General features: G+C 34.6%; 1 protein-coding gene and 1 pseudogene across 1 annotated transcript in view; one reads left to right on the top strand and one right to left on the bottom strand.

Annotated features, from left to right (window-relative positions):
• Positions 1–22,392, top strand: part of Fanci (FA complementation group I) — an 81,529-nt gene that overhangs the window by 38,708 nt on the left and 20,429 nt on the right. The window contains exons 12-21 of the mRNA XM_078051181.1: positions 897–986; positions 1,583–1,719; positions 2,514–2,694; positions 4,687–4,774; positions 12,574–12,704; positions 13,355–13,425; positions 15,265–15,379; positions 17,127–17,249; positions 19,825–19,893; positions 21,574–21,675. Of these exons, the coding sequence (XP_077907307.1) occupies positions 897–986; positions 1,583–1,719; positions 2,514–2,694; positions 4,687–4,774; positions 12,574–12,704; positions 13,355–13,425; positions 15,265–15,379; positions 17,127–17,249; positions 19,825–19,893; positions 21,574–21,675 (1,107 nt within the window). The remainder of the gene's footprint in view (positions 1–896; positions 987–1,582; positions 1,720–2,513; positions 2,695–4,686; positions 4,775–12,573; positions 12,705–13,354; positions 13,426–15,264; positions 15,380–17,126; positions 17,250–19,824; positions 19,894–21,573; positions 21,676–22,392) is intronic.
• LOC101969844 (ras-related protein Rab-2B-like) lies at positions 9,514–11,861 on the bottom strand (annotated as a pseudogene).

Genomic DNA, 22,392 nt, shown 5'->3' with positions numbered 1-22,392 from the left:
GGTGTATATAATTTCACATTCCCATTGTCATTGTAGGAAGGTTTCTGTTTCTGTTCTCTACATCCTACAATAATATTTTATAGTGTCTTTTTTTATTGTATTTTTTTCTTGTATTCTATTGGTGTGAAGTAATATCTCATTGAGGTTTACTTTGCATTTTCTTAATGACTGATGATAATTGAGTATCTTTTCTTATGCTCATTGGCTGTCATGTTTTTGGTGAGATATCTATTCAAATATTTTGCCCATTTCATGATTGTGGTGTTTGTCATACTGTTGTAAGGATTTTTAAAATATTCTTTACCAGGTATATATTCTTTATTTTGTGTATATACTTATCAGGTATATTTAGCAAATATTTTCCCCAGTCTCTAACTTATCTTTGCATTTTTAAATTTTATTTTTGGGGAGATATCAGTAGTTGAGTGCTCAGGGGCACTCAACTACTGAGCCAAATCCCCAGCCCTATTTGTATTTTATTTAGAAACTATGTCTCACTGAATTGCTTAGCACCTCACTTTGCTGAGGCTGACTTTAAATTTGGCAATCCTTTTGCCTCAGCCTCCTGTGCTGCTGGGATTACAGGTGTGCACCACCGTGTCAGGCTGCAATTTTTAAATGGTATCTTTTAAAGCACAAAAGTTTTTAATTTTGATGAAGTCCAGTTCATCAGTTTTCTTGTATAAATTATGTTTTGATATTATGTCTAAGAAATCCTTACCTAGACCACGGTTTTAAAGATTTTCAGTTCTAAAAGTTTTATAGTTTTATCTCTTACATTTAGGTTTGTGAATCCATTCAAGGGCCTATTTTTAAGTAGGCTACCTTATGCTTTTTATGTGTATAGATTTTCTTTTTTAAAATGTAAATAATGACTCTTTTTTGGTTTATTTTAGGCAGGACAGCAAGGAGATTCAAATAATTTATGTCCCTTCAGTATTGCTCTTCTTCTTTCTGTAACAAGAATACAGAGATTTGAGGAACAGGTATTTTTTTTTTTTTTAATGACATCTTGGTTACTTCTGTGTTGATAAGAAAATATACAAGAAATTGTTTTTGTTATTATCCTTTCTTAAACAATTCTACTCCCGTTCTGTGGGGATTCTAGAAAACTTCAGATACTTGGTCTACAACTATTTTCTATTGTGAGGTAAGCCAGGTGGTAAAATGAGGAAAAAGGTGGAAATATCACATAGCCTACATAGTAAGAATGGGAAGTATCCATGGATATTTGCCAGTAGTTTTATTGCATTGTAACTTTCCAAAAAATTGGACCTGATTGAGTTGAAACAAATGTGAGAATATAGTCATCACAAGATGAAAATAAAATCTTTTGCCACTTTTTCTCATGTGTGTTCCCAGATCTTGGGTAATATTTATAAAATATGATATATTTTTCTTATCAAAGATGGCATTTCTCCAATTCTTAGGTTTCTCTGAAAGTCACATTTGTGTCATCTTCATCTAGACAGTTTTCATAGGGATAAATGTGAGTTTAAGCTTAAAGGAACAGTTAGAGGGTTAAGATTCACAGCATGAGCAATAATTTTGTTTCATTTCCCTGTTTCTTCCATCATATTAGGTGTTTGATCTTTTAAAAACTTCCATTGTGAAAAGCTTTAAGGATCTTCAGCTACTCCAAGGCTCAAAATTTCTTCAGAATCTAGTACCCCATAGATCCTGTGTTTCAACCATGATCTTGGAAGTGGTAAAGAATAGGTGAGTTGGTGAACCATATTCCAAATACTTGTACATGGTATTTAGTATTAGAAAATGTAATGTGGCACCATACTTATGACTCATCAAAGAAAACTGATGATTACAACTGTTGATTTCATAATATGAAGTTTTAATCCCTTAAAATTGGTCAAGCAAATTACTGTTAAACAGCTAGACACAATGATATAAAGATTATTTATAAGCTTATCACTTTCACTTGAAAGGGTAACAGTAAGTGGTATAATCACCAAAGAGTCTACGGTTTTACAAAAGTGTTTTTATAGTTTTAGCTCATGTGCTGGAACCAGGTTATTTATTCATTTATGTTATAAATATATACTGAGTACCTTTGTTAGCCAACCTTCTGCTAGATAGTATGGCTTCAGCCCTAGAGAATCTCAGTATAGGGGGAGAGGGAGGTGTGTAAGTTTATATATCATGTAAGTATTGTCAGTATTAGGGGAATGAGAATAAAATTAATTTTTAAATAAATGGAAATCTTTAATGATTAATTCATTGAAATATTCTAATTTCTTATATATATTTTTGAGTATTTGTAGTTTTTAGATTTATTTATTGTTCTGGTTGTCCATGAAAACCACTTGCCAATTCATTCCCATTACTATACATTCAGGAATTCAGAATTCTGCCAGATAAGGTTGTATGAAAAGATTCATACGTGAAGTGCATTGGTTTATCCGTCCAATTATTAGAGAGTGTGTAACATAGCAGTGAGTGTAAAACTAGATGTCTTTCCAGGTTTTTCTTTTTAACTATGCTTTCTTTTCTTGTAGTGTTCATAGTTGGGATCATATTACTCAGGGACTGGTAGAACTTGGCTTCATTTTAATGGATTTATATGGGCCAAAGAAGATTCTTGATGGAAAAACTGTTGAAACCAGCTCTAGTCTTTCTAAAATGCCAAACCAGTGTACATGTAAGCTTGGAGCTAATATCCTATTGGAAACTTTTAAGGTGAGACTCTAGTTTGGCAACAATTTCCTACTTTGTTTAAGTGATATCAGTAGAGCAGGACATTTGTCTGGGAGTTTGGAAGGTAAGAAAATTTGTGGTTTAGTACTTTGACAGTATTTATGACAGAGCTTAGGTTGGTAAAGGCACATTATAGATCCAGTTTGCTGAATTGCTTTCTTATTCTTTTATTACATTTTTCATGTATTCCACTTATCCTGTTGTTTTGGATCACACCATAGAAATTTGATTATAGCTTCTACATGTATTTTTTCTCTTATTCCTCTAATAGCAGATCACTTCTAACTTTTTGCTTATTTTTTTTTACTGTATTTCTCAGGGTCTGATTGATCTGTTATTCCTTGTACATAAAAGGAATTTAATGTTATTTCATAATACTTTTTAGGTCACCAAAGAACATTAGACTTGAAGAATTTGCTTGGTTCATTGTTTTTGAAGAACCTAAATGTGACATTAATAAATTTTTACATTATTACCAAATTATGACTGTTATCTCAATCTGTACTTCAAAGTAATCAAGTTCAAGTTTATAATCTCTTGAAATAATTTAAAAAATTAATTTCCTTTGAAATAAAAAAGCATGGTCACATCTGATACTAAAAATTTTGCTAGTGATTTCTCTAAATTAACTCTTTTTCTTTCTTTGGTACCAGGGATTAAAACCATGGGTGCTTAACCACTGGGCAATATCTCCAGCCCTTTTTTTGTTTGTTTTAAATTTTTTCATATATATTTTTAGTTGTTGATGCACCTTTATTTTATTCATTTATTTATATGCAGTGCTGAGAATTAAACCCAGTGCTTCCCACATGCTAGGCAAGCACTCTGCCACTGAGCCACAACCCCAGCTCCCCCAGCATCCCACCCCTGCCCAACTAAGGACTGAACTCAACCACTGAGACACATCCCCAGCCCTTTTTTATATTATTTAGAGACAGGGTTTCGCTGAGTTGCTTAGGGCCTTGCTAAATTGCTGAGGCTGGCTTTGAACTTGCATTTTTCCTCCCTCAGTCTCCTGAGCCACTGAGATTACAGGTATGCACCACTGTGCCCAGCTCTAAGTTATCTTTTTGACATTCAGTTGTTTTAATATAACTCTACCACAAGTATTTGGAGATAGTGTTTTGGACTGGGGTTGTGGCTCAGTGGTAGAGCACTTGCCTAGCATGTGTGAGGCACTGATATAAACAAATGAAATAAAAGGTCCATCAACAACTTAAAAAAATCTAGTGTTTTGATCCAAAACTATGAGGTAAATGGCATAGTTCTTGAGGTAAATGTACTTAATATAAATAAACCTTTTAAATAATAAAATAGTTAAAAACATTCTTAGAATAACTTCTTGTTTTAAATTAATGATTTTCAAAACAAGATCCATTTGATTTCATTTCACAGATGTTGGCTTTTTCAAAGCATCTCTAAAGCATATTTCTTTTTGCGGGAGTAGGAGGCGTGTACCAGGAATTGAATTCAGAGGCACTCAACCTAGCCCGTTTTTTAAAACTTTATTTAGAGACAAAGTCTCACTGAGTTGCTTAGCTTTTGCTGAGGCTGGCTTTGAACTCGTGAATCTCCTGCCTCAGCCTCCTGAGCTGCTGGGATTACAGGCGTGTACTACTGCACCAGGCTCTAAAGCGTATTTCTAACAAGTCACCAGTAGTCTGAAGTCTGACAGAAATTAATCTGTACTTCAAAGTAATCAAGTTCAAGTAAGAATTTTAACTAAAATTCAAATGAAAATTTAGAATGGATCTTTTCCAGGCAGCTGTTTTGCTTCTTGAAACAGGAATAAGTTAAGTTTTTTATGTTTCTTAAAAGATTTTAATGGACTTTTAAATTTTATTTTATTTTTTTTAGAATAAAACAGTTGAGTTTTACCTATATTCAAACTATTCTCATCCTGCCTGGTATGCATTGATGACCTTATAAGCTGAAGGTCACTCAGGAGTATTCTGTTGGTTCTATTCTTTTTAGATCCATGAGATGATCAGACAAGAAATTCTGGAGCAAGTCCTCAACAGGGTTGTTACCAGAGCATCCTCTCCCATCAATCATTTCTTAGGTACTAAACTTTGAAAACATGGATAAGATTTTGGGAAATACTTTATGATGCAGGAGAGTTTAATGAAATATCTTTGATTGTGATACCAGTTTGACATATACATCTGTGTTGTCTGTGGTTATCAGTAAGGAAAGGAACATTTAAGTAATGAGGGGTGCTTTCAGTTTTCATTAGTTTTTTTTTGTTGTTGTTTTGTTTTTTTAAATACTTCTCAAATGATTGCTTTTTTGTTATTTGTTGACCTCCTAGCTGCTTAGACCTAGACATTCTGAAGTCAGAATTCATCTCTTTGGTGACTTATAAATTTGCTGGGTTTAGTACATATCTCCTAATATCTAAATACATTGCCTTTTTCTCAGTCACCAATTTTCTTAGTTTCTCTTTCATTCGGTCTGTTCACAACTTCCTGAAACTTTTTAAATAGATGTTCTGGTGACTACTAGTTTGCTTTTCATGCCTGTGGCCAGTTTTTTTTCTTTTTTTCTTTAATAGGAACTTTTCTTTCTTCTATCCTTAAATGTCTGTAAAGTTTAATACTTAATAGTTTATTCTGCTTTTTTCCCTTTGTTGACAGCTTTATTAAGGCATACTTGATGCATAATAATCTCCAGATTGAAAGTATAACTGTTTGATTATTTTCAATACATGTATACATATGTGAAACCATTACCACAGTCAAGATGTATTTATCTCACCCACAGATGCTTCCTGATGTCTCTTGGTAGTCTGTTCCTCAGTTTCTTCTTTTTCCACTCTCCATCTCTAGTCTGTTTTCTGTTACTATAAATGTTGTGTGTGCGTGTGTGCTCGCGCGCACACACTAGGGACTGAACCCAGGGCCTTGTACATGCTAGCATACATTCTGCCACTGAATTATACTTCCAGCCCTTAAATACCATTTTTTGAATTTTATACAAATGGAATGATGTAGTGTACATAACTTTTTTGGTGGGGATGATGACTTCTTTCACATAGTATTCTTCTTTGATTTATCTATGATTTGTGTTATGTGTATCAATAGTTGATTCCTTTTTGTTGTTAGTATTTTATCTTAAGAATATAACTAATTTTTTCATTCATTCACCTGAAGATATTTTAGGTTGTTTCTGGTTTGGAGCTAACAAAACCTACTCTGAACATTCCTGTGTGTTTTTTTTTTTTTTTTTTTAGTTGTAGTTGGATCCAATACCTTTATTTTTATGTTGTGCTGAGGATTGAACTCAGGGCCTCGCACATGCTAAGCGAATGCTCACCATTGAGCCACAACCCCTGCCCATGTTTGTAAGTTTTGTGTAGCCATAATGATTTCATTTCTTGGGAAAACACGCAATGAATCGGGTGTATTATATAATAAATGTTTAACAGTTGAATAAACTGTTAAACTGTTTTCCAAAGTGGTTGTACCATTCAGCATTTCTCCAGCAGTGTTCCCAGTTTTTGCACATTGACATCAATACTTGGTATGGTCATCCTTTTTAATTTTGGGCATTCTCATATTAATAATGGTGTCTAATTGTGGCTGATGATGCTGAACATTTTTTAATATGTTTGTCATCTGTATATCATCTTTGGGCAAGTGACTATTCAAATCATTTGCCCATTTAAAAAAATTGAGATGTTTGCCTTAGTATTTGAAGAGTTCTTTATATATTCTAAATAAGTTGTGTCAGGTATAATCATCTCCCTCGTATCCATTAGGGAATGGTTCCAGGACTGCCTCGGATACCAAAATCCACAGGTGCTTCTGTTCTTTATATAAAATGGTATAGTATTTACTATAATCTATATACATCCTCTCATAAACTTTAAATCATCTCTAAATTATTTATGATACTAATATAGTGTAGTTATTATATACATAGTTTTTATGTATTGTTTAGGAAATGGTAAGAAAGAATAGAACATATATGCTTTGTACAAATATAACCATTATAGAACATATATGCTTTGTACAAATATAATCATCATAGACATAACTACATGTCAGCAACAAAAATCACATTTTTTTCAAGTTCTCTATACATGGTTGATTAAATCCATAGATGGGGAACCTGTCGGGATGGAATCTGTTCATATGGAGGTCTGACTGCACATGTTTTCAAATAAATATTCACCCATTCTGTTTATTTATTTATTTATTTTTGGTTATACTGGTTTAAGAAGCAAAAATTTTTAATTCAGTGAAGTCCAGTTTATTGATTTTGTTTTATGATTGCTACTTTCGTGTCAAATGTAAAAAATATTTGCCAAACCAAAGACCACTAATATTTTCTCCTGTGTTTTCTAGTAGAATTTAAATAGTTGTAACTTTCATCCTTAGATTGTGATCCATTTTTGTTAAGTATTGTTTATGGTGTGAGGTAAAAGGGATTTTAATGTTTTTAATTTCTTACTTTGCATATAAGTATCTTGTTGTTTTGTCAAAACTTGTTTTTTGGACTAATTTTTAAAATAATTTTCTGAGTGTTTTTAAAAAATTTTTATTAGTTGTATATGGACACAATACCTTTATTTATTTTTATGTGGTGCTTAGATCAAATCCAGTGCCTCACATGTGGTAGACCACTAAGCTACAACCTCAGCCCTTGAGTGGTATTTTTGTTAAAAAATCAGCTAGCCATTTATGTGTGGTCTATTTCAGGAAGTATTGCAATGGTCTATGTGTCAGTGTTTGTTTTCATTGCTGTAGTTTTGTAGTAAGTCATAAAATCAGATATTGTTAAGTCCTTGAACTTTACTTTTCAAATGGGTTTGGATCTTTTAGGTCCTTTGCATTTTCAAATAAATTTTAGACTCCAGTCTGTCAATTTTTAGAGAAAATTGATCAAGTTTTGATTGAGGTTGTTTTGAGTCTTTGGGATTAGTTTGGGATCTGAACAATATTGAGTCTTTTAACCTGTGAACACATTTATTTCTCATTTATTTAGACCTTGTTTAATTATTTGCAATATGGCTTTGTTTTCATTGCATGGATCTTTGCATACCTTTATCAGAATTATCTTTAAGTATTTTACATGCTTTTGAGATAGATGTAAGGCATTTCTTAAAATTTTTAATTTATTTATAATTGTGCATATAGATATACAGCAGTGTAAGCTGTTGTACATAGAAGTTACATCATCTGTGAATCAAGACATTCCCAGTAATTTGTCTTTTTTCTTTTCAGCCTGGCTAGCTAGGGACTTGTCAGCTCTTTCTTTGCGGGGGGGGGGGGGGGGAATATATGCATGTATTTAATAATGTAACAGTTCATTCATTAACAACAAAAAATATAAAAATTCATGAGACCCCAGAACTATGGAAGAAAATGAGATATCAAGGAAAAAAAGCTGCTGACCCAGAAGGTAATATGATGAGCAAAGCAAAGGTAAATATGGCTTGGATAGTATTAAATGATTTGAAAAGGAGAAAGGCTGAAGAAGCAACCAGTTATCTGATTGCTTGGCAGATAACTGCACAGAATGGAGGCTATGTGCCAGAGAAAGGCAGGAGAGGAAAAGAAGAATGTATAACCCAGGGTAAACAGGTGGAAGAGAGAAGGAATTATGGAGATGACTCTAAGATCTTTTGTTCCCTCTAAAGTCAGTGTCCTAAGTTTTTAGGTGTGTTGGTCAAATTCTATAATCACAAGTAGCATTAGGCACCCATGAAGAAATGGTGGGGAAAGTAGTTTTTAAAAATAAAAAGGTGACATGGATTCTCCTTTACAGAGCTTATAACCTATATGAGGACACAACTTCTATGTATAAAACTACTATAAAATATATTTACAAAGTAACATACATACAAATAAATATACATATGACTAGCCAACATAGGAAAGCTAAGGGGTACTATGTAAATATTTACTTAGAAGTCCCTAGGAAAGTTGCTGAAGGCTTCCTAAAGGAAAAAAATGTTGGATTTTAAAAGGTAGTGTTAGTAGAGAGTAGGGCATGTGCAAAGATACAGAAAAATAAATATACCATGTTCAGTAAACAAGCTTGATCAGAGAGTCCCAATATATCTAGTTACGAAGTGAGTGTGATGAAACAGTAGAAGTCAGTTCAGTGAAAGACACTACAATGTTAGATCTGGTCCCTAAACAAAATGAATAAGGAATGAATATTTTATCTAGGTAAGGATAAGTGGCCACAAGTCCAGGACCAACTCCATTTCCCCCAAGTTTGGTATGTAAGAGACAGAAAGCAGCAGTCAAGACAGTAGAGAAGCTTTCCGCTTCTGTGAGCAAATAGAAGGAACTGCTTTCTGCAAGAACTCCAAAGTGGCAAGTAGACCCTCAAGAGCAAAGAAGTTAAAAAAAACTCAAAAGAAATTCCTGTGCAGTGGCTCTATTTTATATCCTAAGGCCAGCCAGATCGTGGTCATCTCAAGTGTTCAAACAGAGCATACTTGACCCTTACTTCTAATTATTGGTGGGGAGCATATTATATATGCTTATTAAATTCTTTATTTTTGAATCCTACCATTTAAGAAATTTAAATGAGAATGAAAAGAACCCCAATCTATAGAGAGTGTTCATGCCCCTAAAGAAGGACAAGTCAGGAAGGTCCTCAAATCTCCCGTTCTTTAAGTGGAAAAGCAAATTATCACATCTTGAAAAGAGGCTGCTCTCAGCCAGAGCAAGTAAGACTTTTTTCTTCAAGCCTATTTATCTGAAGCTGTTCCAGGAAAAAAAAAAAAAAAGTTTGGGCCAAGTGTTCAATGGCATCCAGAATCCCACTCTGTGTCATAGCAGTTCTGCTGGAAGGTGCTAGGTCCCCGTGATGTTAAAATCTACCGTTGGCGCCCAATCTTGATGCTGTTTGCCTTATTGTGGACATCAGATAAACCCTGCTGGATCTTCCTGTAGATTTCTTTGTGTTAATGAAGGCCTCTTCAACATTGCAGGCTGTTTCGCCTGAGTTTCCATGAATGTAAGTCATGCTCATGAGCAAAGGCCTTTCCTCCTCCTCTCTTCACATCCCTGTGGGACTCTAGGTCACCTTTATTCCCAGTTTTCATGAAAACCACATGCTAGAATGCTGGTGGGCATCCTCTAACCATGAGGCCAGGTGATTGAAGGTTTCATGTCTTGTAATGTCATATACCAGCAATGCTCCAACTGTTCCCCTGTAGTAGGAACAGGTGGAAGATGAAAGGATTCTTGCCTGTCTGTATCCCAGATTTGCTGTTTGATTTAATGTTGACCACATGGATCCCGAACTCCACACCTATTGTGAGGTCATGGACAGGCTGGGATTGTTTGCCTATAAGTTGCAGGAGGAGGCATGACTTCCCCACAACTGAAAGAGGAGGATGTATATGCAAGCATGAGGCCTAAGAACTTTCCAGCTGCTAGACTCTGGGCATCTAGGACAGTTTTAATAATCTGTCAAAGAATGAGGTTTTGGTTTGATTTTTATTTTTCATTTTTAGTTTCATTGATTGCTGCTTATTTGTTTTTTCTCCTTTCTGTTTGTTTTTGCCTTTTTTTTTTTTGTACCAGGGATTGAGCCCTGGGGTGCTTAACCACTGAGCTTGCAATCCTTCTGCCTCAGCCTCCCCAGTTGCTGGGATTACAGGCATGAGCCACCATGCCTGGCTTTGCTGTTTTTAATGATTGAAAGAATTAGAAGAATGTTTCATGAAGTGCAAAATCTAGATCTCAGAGTTCATAAATCAAATACTATTGCAACATAGCCATGCTCATTTGTAGGTGTTAACTGTTTTGCTTCACACTAGACCAACAGAGTAGTTGTAACACATTATAAGGCCCATAAAGCCTAAAATATTCACCTTCTGACCTTTGATAGGAAGAAAAATACCAACTTCTCATCTATTATATTTACCCACATTTACCCTTTTTTCCTCTTATATTCCAAGTTTCCTTGTGCTTGTGGAAAGGATTTTCAACTACAAAATCAATTTCTTTAATACAAATAGACTATTCCAATTATCTTAGAAGTAATTTGATCATTTTTTTCCAAGTTTATTGCTATAAGTTGTTCAGAATATTCCCTCCCCGCCCACCACCCCCCCTTCTCTTTTCAGCCCCGGGGATTGAACCCAGGGCAAAATACACAGGAGTCAAGCATTCTGTCACTGAGTTACATACCTCAGTCTTTGTAATTTTTTAATTTTGAGCCAGGGTCTCACTAAGTTGTTCAGGCTGGCCTTGAACTTGTTATCCTCCTGCTTCAGCTTCCCAAGTAGTTGGGTTTACCGGTTTGCAGTCCTACCACATCTTGCCCGTATATTCCCTTTAATGCTTCAAGAATCTGTGTTGATGTCCTTTTTCTCATTCCCAAGAGTCATAATTTGTGTATTATCTATTTTTCCTTATCAGTTTGGCACATTTACTGGTTTTATTGAAATTCTTGAAGAACCAGCTTTTGAGTTTTTAAATTTCTGTAATTTTCACTTTCATTTCTTTTTTATTTGTTTTGTTTCTTTTCTTCTTCTTACTTTGAGATTAATTTATTCTTCCTTTGATGGGAAGCTTTTGTCATTAATTTGAAATCTTACTTTTTCTCCAGTGTAAGCATTAAGATATCAGTTTTCCTCTAAACACTGTTTTAGCTACATCCCATCAATTTTTTCATTTTCATTTAGTTCCAAATACTTTCTAATTTCCCTTGTGATTTTTTTTGGTGGGGGGTGGGTATTTAAACTTATGAATTATTTAGAAGTATATTTAGTTTCCAAATATTTGAAATTTTTTTTCATTTTTGATCTTTGTTACTGATCCTAATTTGCAGTTAGAGAACATACTTTGACAATAATTCTTAAATTTATTGACCCGTAGCTTCCTAAATGGTTTTCAGACTACATATTGGTGCCATATTAGTATTCCTAAAAAAAAAAAAAAAACTACCCTATTGTTCTGAAATCATCAATATATTCTTTAATAAATTATTAGCTCTTGGAGCTGGAGTTGTGGCTCAGCAGTATGCGCTTGCCTAGCATGTGTGAGGCACTGGGTTCGATTCTTAGCACTGCATATAAATGAATAATATGAAGATCCATCAACATCTTAAAAAAAAATTATCAGCTTTTCATCCTGGCACTTCAGGTCGTTCAGTTGATCCTAACCTATTTTTCCCATATTAACTTCAATGATTTACTTTTCTGAATTCTTTTTCACCCAAGTTCCATTGGTTTCCCTTTCATCCTCTGATTAAGTATTATTCTTATCTTTCTTGTATTTTTATATTTAGTAGACCATTCTGTGATCATTTGAACATTAAATGGTACTCATTTTTCAGAACCTGGTTGTTCCTTCTTATTTTTTAAAAAATTGGTCCTTTTTGTTATGTATGACAAAGTCCGTTTTGATAATTATACAAGCATGGAATATTCTAATTAGGACCCTAGTCTTGTGGATGTACATGATGGTGAGATTCACTATCGTTCTTCAAATTCTTGAAGGAAGAGAGATCCGTAGTTTAAGCTTTCGATATTCTTGATAGGTCCATATTACACTTGCATGTAATAAAATTTATAAATGTTTATTGGTTTATTGATTTATTTTATCTTGGAAAAACGAGGATGTGCTACTTGTCTAGCCACTATGTTGGATTTCTTCCTTTCTTTTTGGCAGTTTAATTTTTGTAGTCTTTTACTGTCACAAAAAAATGTTGAAGTGTCCTGACTACATTGACTGGAGAAACAGTATGTTTGATAAGTAGAAATTTATGTTGTTGAATAATTCAGAAAGGAAACAAGACTTTTTTTTTTTATCATTTCTTTCCCCATATTATTTCCCTCTTTTAAAAAATAGTTATTTGAGGTAAGTGACTATAGATTCTTTTTTTCAGACTTGCTCTCAAATATCATCACATATGCACCCTTAGTCCTTCAGAGCTGTTCTTCTAAAGTCACAGAAACTTTTGACTTTTTGTCCTTCCTGCCTCTTCAGACTGCACAAGGCCTACTTAAGGCAGTGCAGGTAAGTTTTTGATATCAAAGTTAACTTGCCAAAAATGAGGTTTAAGTGTGTAATGGAAGTCTTATACATTTCTTTATAAATATTAATGTCCACAAAATCCTATTTTCCCTTGAGTCTTCTATAGAAAACTTTGTAGTAAAATGGTAAGAGTGTTGAGCTGGACTGTTTTCAATTTTATTCCTCTTCATAGCATTGTTTGCTCTCCATGGATTCATTTTCTTTTTTCTATTTTTTTATTTTTAAACATTTATTTTTTATAAGTAGTTGGACACAATACCTTCATTTCATTTATATTTTTATGTGGTGCTGGGTTTGAGGATCAAACCCAGGGCCTTACACATGCTAGATGAGCACTCTACCGCTGAGCCACAATCCCAGCCCCTCCTTGGATTCATTTTCAAGTTTTTGAAGTAATTGAAATTCTCTTAAATTGTTGAATACAATGGTTTACAAATATCTTCAAAATCAGTTTCAATTTATTGTTTCATAGTATATGATTATTCTTATTAAATGTAATCAACATTAAAACATGTATATAAAACAGAACCAAAGTTCTTTATATAAGGCAAATGCTAACAATATTGAGAAGAAATGAGCTAATAAATAAGCAAACTCATTCTGTTTTTTACCAGTAATTTTTCTTCCTTCAGCCACTTCTCAAAGTCAGCATGTCAATGAGAGACTCCCTGATACTTGTCCTTCGGAAGGCTATGTTTGCCAGGTATGTAGCATTCCTTGAAATCATAGGAAGTTATGCCTTCTAGCGTTGGGACTAAAAGTTGTCTTTGCCATCTCTCAGTATCCCCTATTCACACGAAATTCCTAACCCACCAGAGCATGCCCATCCAGTAAGGCATTGTGCTTCTTTTCATTTAGTTTTTAGAGCAACCCTGTGAAGTGAACAATGTTGCAGTTCCACTTCATAGACAAAGAAATTTAGGGTTAGAGAATATCTAAGTAGCTTTCCAAAAGTCAAGCAGTAGTTGATGATGGAAGTAATTTAACATCAAAGCTTATGATCTCAAGTACTCTGCTGTACCACTCCTAGAATTAAGCTCCAGGAAAAAGTTTCATTGCCAAATTCCCTGAAATCTGAGCTGGCAACAGTTCCAAAGGGAACTTACATATAATCTTAGTTAAGAATATATGTAAGAATATCGGTTTTCAAGAACATAAGGATTGTGGTCATGGACCAGGATGGTAATAAAATATTCTAAAAGACAGTAATATGTAGAAAGCATTTCGTATTTGGAGAATAAGATGCCCAATTAATATCACATTAGCCATGTGATATTACAGATGTTCAGAGGAACACATGCTGCTATTATCTGTTCTAGAATTTGCCACAGTCTGGCTGGGCACAAAATCATGAGCCACTCACACCTTGTAGATTCAAACAGCAACTCTTTATTCCCGAACTCACACTGGCACTCTACACACATTCTGGGCAAAATCCACACCTCCACTGGGCTCTGTATCCCAAAAAACTCTCTGAATCCCGTGAGAACTCAAGGGGAACTCAAGGAGCGGACTCGCCTGAGGCAGCGGGATACGTCCTATTCCCAGCAGGGTACACCTTAAACCTGGAACCGCCCTAAACCCAAGGAGCGGGATCCTCCCTAAACTGGGATTCACCCTGGTCCTTGAGCAGGGTCACCTTTCTCATGCAATGTCACTGCAAATGACCAGGGTCCAATATGGAGAGTCCTTCCTCTAAGCAACATTGGGTAGGCTGACAAGGAAATTGCAATGCGTCATTCCTACTTGGCAATGGCTCTCAGCAAGAATTGTCAGTATTGTATTACTCCTCACCAAACCGAAAATGCATGTTGTAGAATGTGTAACATGAGTTAATCATGGAGCCTCAGCCTGTAGAAGAATGTGTAATTTTTCTGGATAGAAGGTTTACATAGCACAAAGTATTGCACTCCTCTGTGAAGAAAGGGAGCCTGTAAAGAGAAGCACTTCTTTGGACACAGAAAAACAAGCAATTTCCTTTACCATTCAGTACTTTCATTTGAGTTAGCAGCCCATTGTATGACCTCCCATCACTCTACTTCATACCCAATAAAGAGTTGAGAGCAGGTTGGAAGAAAGTACAGATAAAGGCACGAGGTGAAGAAGATAATGAAAAAAAATTGGCTGTGTTTGTGTATTGCTAATTGCTTTAAATAGCTGATGTGTTAATTTGAGAGAATATAAATTCAGATTGTTTTGTGCTTTTTTTTTTTTTTGCATCAGGGATTAAACTCGGGTACTCAACCACTGAGTGATATCCTTGCTCCTATTTTGTATTTTATTTAGAAATAGGGTCTCGCTGAGTTGTTTAGCACCTCATGGTTGCTGAGGCTGGCTTTGAATTCGTGATCCTCCTGCTTCAGCCTCCCAAGCTGCTGGGATTATAGGCTTGTGCCAGTGTGCCAGGCTTGTGCCAGTGTGCCCGGCTTTTGCTTCATTCTTTATATATGTATTTTTTTTCTGCATGGGACTCACTGGATATTCATATTTCCTGTAAAATTAATGCTATTTGTTAACCTTTCTCTATGTATTCCTGAGCTAGCCAGCTTGATGCCCGAAAATCTGCAGTTGCTGGGTTTTTGCTGCTCCTGAAGAACTTTAAAGTTTTAGGCAGCCTGTCATCCTCTCAGTGCAGTCAGTCTATTGGCGTCAGTCAGGTAAGGATTGTTCACACTGACTTTTAGTTTGAGCATTAAAGCAGAAGCCAATAATATGAAAACTACTTTTAAAAAATTCCTATTATGGTTTTAAGAACCTATTGTGAAACTGAGTTCTGTCATGAAGATGATGATGGTTGTGGTATCAGTTACTACTTACCTCAATAATTATTTTATATTAATTTTATATTGTTTATAATACTTGTGATCTGTTGGGTTAAATAAAATACTAAAACTTACTTCAAGCCAGGTACAGTGGTATATACCTGTAATCCTAGCAATTTAGAAGGCTGAGGCAGGTGGATCGTGAGTTCAGACCCAACCTCAGCAACTTAGTGAGACCCTAAGCAACTCGGACCCTTTCTCCAATACAATTAAAAAAAAAAAATAGGGCTGGGGATATGGCTCAATGGTTAAGCCCCCCTGGCTTTAATCCTTGGACCTCCCCCCCCCAAAAAAAAAAAAAAAACTTACTACATCCTTTTACTTTTCTGATGTGGCTACTGGAAATTTTTAAATTATATAAGTAGCTTATATTTGTGGTTCATAATATCGTTATTGAATATCCTTGTTCTAGACACTGTTTAAGTATTTATTATCATTTAATCTTAATTGTCATTGTCTGAGGCTTGGTATTATTGTACCCATTTTTAAAATAAGTATATTTGATATGCACCACTAAACCATGTAATCTGAGAAAATGAAACTTTATAGTAATTTCATAATCTGAGCTTTGGAGCAATAAAATTGTCTTCATGATTTCAATGATATCTTATAGAGTTGATAAATAGACATAATTAGCATTTTTATTAGGAATCTTTTATTGCTCTAGTATAATATATAAAACCTGTCAGTAACATACAGTTTAAATTAAATATGAAGCATAATGGGTGTCATTATTTGTACCCCATTTATTGTTCCCATTTTAATGATAAAGAAACTAAGACTGATAGAGGTTAAATAACTTGCCCAAAGTTATTTGTTTGTTTGTTTATTTATTGCTTTAGGGAATGTTCATGAACTCAGGGTCTCACACATGATAGGCAAGCACTCTGACCCTGAGCTATACCCCCACCCCCCAAGGTTATATTTATGTAACCAGTAAAGGGTAGAACTAGGATTTGACTTCAGACAGTATGAGCTACCTAACTGTATCTGAAGTACGGATTAAGAAATTCTTTGTACTTGCTAGTTTTATTTGAAGTCAAAAAGAATATCAGTTCTTTGTCATGTCCATTTCTAAACAAAAGTCTCTTCCTCTGAACATCTCTGGAATTTGTGGAAGAGGTAGATTCTTTTAGCTACTAAAGGTATTTCAGGAAGTCGTAGGCCTTTTAAATAAAATCATGTACATTCTGATTGCTATATTCTAGTAATATAAGATTATTAATGCTTCCTAGCAGCTGACATTGTCAAGGAAACCTAAGGAACGGGGGAAAAGGTTAATTTTGTTAAATTAATATGAAGAATGGTGTCATTTATTTGTCCCCCATTTATCCTTCCCATTTTAAGTATATGGAAACTAATTGATAGAGGTTAAATAACTTGCCCATGGTTGTTTATTTGTTTATTTATTGCTTTAGGGGATGTTCATAAACATAGTGATTTTAGTGTCTGCCTCATTTCTGGGTTTTAGCATAGAGAAAGCTCAGTCTATGTTTCTTTGAACAAGAATATAGTCTCATTTTACTCCTTAATGAAAACTATCTTAGTAAGATGGACATGAACTAGGCTCTCTTCCTTTTAGGTTCATGTGGATATTCATAGCCGTTATAATTCTGTTGCCAATGAAACTTTTTGCCTTGAGATCATGGATAGTTTGAGGAGATGCTTAGGCCAGCAGGCTGATGTTCGACTTATGCTTTATGAGGTAAGTCAGTAGAATGGAAGGAATGTAGCAAACCTACCTATCCCCAACTAAGAAATTAATTTTTTTCTTGGATATAAAAATACATGAGTCATGCCCTTATACAGTTAGGACCAAAAGATTGTGATAGTCAAAAAATTAAGATAAGAAATCATAAATGTTGCTACATCTTAAACTTTTAATTTGAAATACTTAAATGTACATTAACTTGCTAGTCTTTTAAGAGGAAGCTTGACATTTGTAACTTCTTGTTCCTCATATAAACAATACCCTTAATTTATTGCCTATAATTTCAAATTTTTGTTTACTTAAAGTGCTAAAAAACCTGAATATACTCTAGACACAGACTTAGTACAGAAACCTTTTCGATGGGTTTAGTTGTTTCCCTAGCTTTTTAAATTTGCTTATTACCTAATCATCAGAAATTGGTTTTTAAAATCTTTCTAAAATATTCAGCTTAGTTTTTATCAGAACAAGATTTCTCTTTTTTGCATTTGGTTTCCAGCTGTTTATAGAATATATGATTAAATTACGTAATTGTAAAGGCAGTACGATTGCCAAAATTAGTGGACAGTTAAAACTACTGACTTGTATTAGCATGTAACTCACCTAGTGGGAACAGAAGTATGTGGTATGGAGGTACATTTCTAGCATTAAGTAAGTCATATTTCAGCACATGTTTCATGGAAGGAATAAAGAGCATTAGATACTCTAAACAAGTACATTAAGTAGAAGTTATTTCACAGAGCAGCTATTATAATACCTTCATTTTTCATCTTAAAATAGAGTTACAGGAGTTGCCAGGCACTGAATTTTTTAGCTTATTGTAGAACATACAGAGAGAATATAAAAATGCTATGTTGTAGTATTGCTAATCCCACCATTCGTATATACATATTTATGCAAAATTGAAATGAGATTTATATAGATTTTATCTCAACATTACGTTGTAATCATTTTCCCACTTCATTAAATTCTTTGACAGCATATTTATTTATTTATTTCTGTGGAACTGGGGGGAATCCAGGAACAGTTTACCACTGAGCTGAGCTACATCCCCAGTCCCCTTTTAAAAATTGGTTTTTGTTTTTGAGACAGAGTCTTACTAAGTTGCCAAGGCTGGCCTTAAATTTGCAATCCTCCTGCCTCTCAGCCTCTTTGAGTACCTGGGATTACAGGTGTGCTCCACAGTGCCCATCGGACAACATGATTTTTAATGCCAAATTATATATTTTTAAAATATAGAGTATTTTAAACTTATTTTGGAGCATTTCAGATGTTTGTAGTTGTTTAGTATGAATGAATGTTTGACCACATTCTGGGTCAAAGATTAGTCTCATGGCACACCTTTGCAAGCACTATTATTTTTATTTTTAATTATTATTTTCTTTCCAGGGAGCAGAGTACGCTAGGGATCAAACCCATGGCCTTGCACTTGCTAGGCAAGCATTCTACCTAAATCTATTTTTTCCCCCTTTGAGGGTATCTAGTGTTTTTATGTAGAGTCTATATTCTTCCTATGAACATTCACTAACATTTTCTCCAAATTAGGATTTTTTGCTTTGGCTTTTGTTTTTATGTTTAGTTACTTAATTCCTCTGGAATTTGTTTTAACATTATAAGGAGCTAACTCTTCCCCCTCAGGTTAACCAGTTGTTCAGTTGCCTCCTTTATGTGTACTATTATGTTTGTGTGCTAGCCCTTTATTTTGCTTATATATTTCGGTGCCAAGACAAGCATCTTTTTATTATTATTAAGCCTTATAAGATATATTAATGCCTACTAGGGGCTAATCTTCCATCATTTCATTGCTTTTCTTGAAACAAAAAGTTTTGGTCAATTATTATTGCTTCTTCTCAGAGATGAGCTGTACAACCTCTTTGGCAGGTTCCAAAAAACTCCCCAGAAGTGTAGTCTGAGTGGTTTTTAACAATATTGGATAATTTTAGATAGGAAAAAAAAAAAAAAAGATCATGTATATTTGGGTATTTAGGGCCTTGAAGCCCTATAAACTAAGTGGGAAGAATGTCCTAAAAGGCCACTAATACAGGATAAGTAAAAAGAATAGAAGCTTAGAACATCCCTGACTTTGAAGGGGGAGAGTACTCCAAAGCCATATTGACCCTTTGCTTAAAAATTATGAGAATTTAAGACTCAGTGTCACACACCTGTAAATCCCAGCAGCTCAAGAAGCTGTGACAGGAGGATCATGAGGTTAAAGTCAGCCTCAGCAACTTAGAGAGGCACTTAGCAACTCAGCGAGACCCTGTCTCTAAATAAAATATAAAAAATATCTGGGGATGTCTCTCAGTGGTTAATTGCCTCTGGACTGAATCCCTGGTACCCCCCCCCCCCCCAAAAAAAAATGTTAGAATTATGGTGAGATCATTAACCCAGTTCATGGAAATCAGAGTTCTCTTACTGCAGACAAATAATCTAAATTTTCTAAATCATTTTCCCTCTAGCAAATAGAGTTTCCATCTTTATCAAAGAACTAAAAGTAGGATTAAAATAGTATTTTAAAATTATGATTATTTAAAACATTTTTGTTAAAGAGCTTATTCTCTGCTGCTTCTAGGGTTTCTATGATGTTCTTCGAAGGAACTCTCAACTGGCTAATTCAATCATGCAGACTCTGCTATCACAGGTAAAATGTATTTATGTACATTACAGGAAAATTGGTGAGACTTTGAGAGGCAATTGAATTTTTCTAGACTTTTCAAAACAAAATAATTCCTAAGTAATACACTGTGTTGCCTGTGGTATGTCATGCTCTTCTGGGTTGTTTTGTGTCAATTACCACTTACTACCTACCATATTGCCACCATTTAACTATTAGCCCTGTGAATTAGCAATCTATATCCTAAGTCAGAGACCTTTTGAAGAACTATTTACAAATGCTGTTAGCATTTATATCTGTATGTTTTTTTTCTAAAAGAAAGAAGAAATCTACAGTAAATAGAGCAGAATGTCGACATCTGTCCAATCCAAGTGACACGTACATGGATAACTGTTAGGTTATTTTCTGTATTTTTTAATTTTAAAAAAGATTTTTAAAATTATGAAATATTTCAAAAGACCATCAAGATGACAATTCAGGTGGAAAATATCTGGTGTAAATAAGACCTTTTACTTTTGACGTTAATGAGAAGAATTCAGGTGGAAAATATCTGGTGTTAACAAGACCTTTTTACTCTTCAGTATTAATTAAGCACTAATTTGAATCTTTATTAAGATACAATTCATATGCCAGTAATTGTTACTGTTCTCTTATCAGAAGGGTTGTTGTAGACCCTTAGTCCATCATTTTAGTAGAAAATAAGCATGTGTGCTTGCTTACTAGTTTTGTCATTGTTCTGTGATAATTCTGAAGAAGCTCCATTTGAAATTAAGTTCTCAATGTGTGGAGATAATTGGAAGGTCCTTTGCTATCCAAAAAGCTTTTCACTGGGCCTTCACATTGATCCTGTATAAAACTTAGATCCTGATTAATAATATCTATCTTTCAAATTATAATAATTAAGCTTTAGTCACATACTTAACAGAAATATAAAATTATGTTTGAAGGAAGAGCAGTGCTTCACAATTGAGGTTAAAATACAGATTTGAAAAGGAAAAGGGAAAAAAAAAAAAAGAATAATAGCCAGCATTTGTTTTTTCAGTTCTGTTGTATGTCAAGTAGTGGATTAAAGCTCTTTACATCTGTTGTCATGTTTAATTCTTATATAGCATTCATATTAACAGTATACTTATTTTTCAAATGAGGAACCAAGGTATAAATAACTTTATCAAAATCAGTAATAAGTGGTGGTTCTGGTATTTTGGGCTCAACTAGTCTAACTCTAGAGCCTATATTCTTAAATACCACACTATACTGAAAATGCTAATTTCCCGTGCAAGTTTAGGAATTGGTGTGAAGGAGTATGCTGGAAGTGAAATAGGAAAGATGCCTCTTATCAGTACTATGCTTGAAGCAAAGGCCAAAGGATCTAGTTGAGACAAAGCAATACAAATTCTGCTGTACTGTTCTTTAGACACTTAAGAAGGCATAAGATATGAAATAATCTTTATCTTGACCAGTTTAAAAATGCAAAATGTAGCTGGGCATGGTGGTGCCCAGATCTATAGGCAGGAAGATCACAAGTTCAAGTTCAGCTGTAGCAACATGGTGGACCCTTTCTCAAAATACAAAAGGACTGAGGTGGTAGCTCAGTGGTAAGATGTCCCCTGAATTCAATCCCCAGTACCAAAAAATAAAAATTAAAAAAAAAGTGAAAAAAGTATTAATGAACAGTGATGACTTTTTTTTCCCCCTTGTTATACACAGTTAAAACAGTTCTATGAGTCAAAACCTGATGTGCTGCCTCCTCTGAAATTAGAAGCTTGTATTCTGACCCAGGGAGATCAGATCTCTCTACAAGAACCATTGGTGAGATTTTTATTCCTCCTATAACCGTTATTTTTACTGATAATGGTAGAATTGATCTTCAGAAAGAGATCTGTGAAAATTTCTTCCTAATTCTTACAGTGAATTTTTACTCTGAAATCTTCCCTGCTTATCACTGCTGAATGCCAAATGTGGTGGTGCATGCCTGTAATCTCCAGAGGCTGAAGCAGGAGGATTGCCAAGTTTGAGGCCAGCCTCAGCAACTTAGCAAAACCCTGTCTCAAAGTTTTAAAAAGTGCTGGGATGTGGATCAGTGGTTAAGTCCCCCTGGGTTCAATCCCCAGTACCCAAATAAATAAATAATTTCTGACGCAGTAGCACTTTGTATCTATTGGTAAAATTACTTCATGTTGGCACTTTGCTAAATCATGGCATCCACCACATCAAGGAACATCTTATCTGTTAATATGTACATTAAATAAGTGTATTTAAATAAGTGTTTATCTCCATTATTTCAGAATGGGGATGTCACCCAGGAGTAGATGAATCCAGGGACCTGCTTAGTTGGAGAAAGTACATGGTTTAGGTTGAGCTAGATTGGAGCTCTGTCAGACCTTCAAAGGATCTAGGATGGGTTGTTCTTCATGTTACCCGGTATTAGAAAGACATAAAAAAGAACAAAAATTGAAATTTCCTGCCCCAGAGACCTAGAACTTGTGGCAGTAGGGAGGGAAGTCTTTCAGTTGTCATAACCTGTCT

Source organism: Ictidomys tridecemlineatus, chromosome 5 (assembly GCF_052094955.1).
Source record: "Ictidomys tridecemlineatus isolate mIctTri1 chromosome 5, mIctTri1.hap1, whole genome shotgun sequence".
Lineage (NCBI taxonomy): Eukaryota > Metazoa > Chordata > Mammalia > Rodentia > Sciuridae > Ictidomys > Ictidomys tridecemlineatus.
Note: the sequence above shows the minus strand (reverse complement) of the source record. Positions and strands in the feature narration are given on the sequence as shown.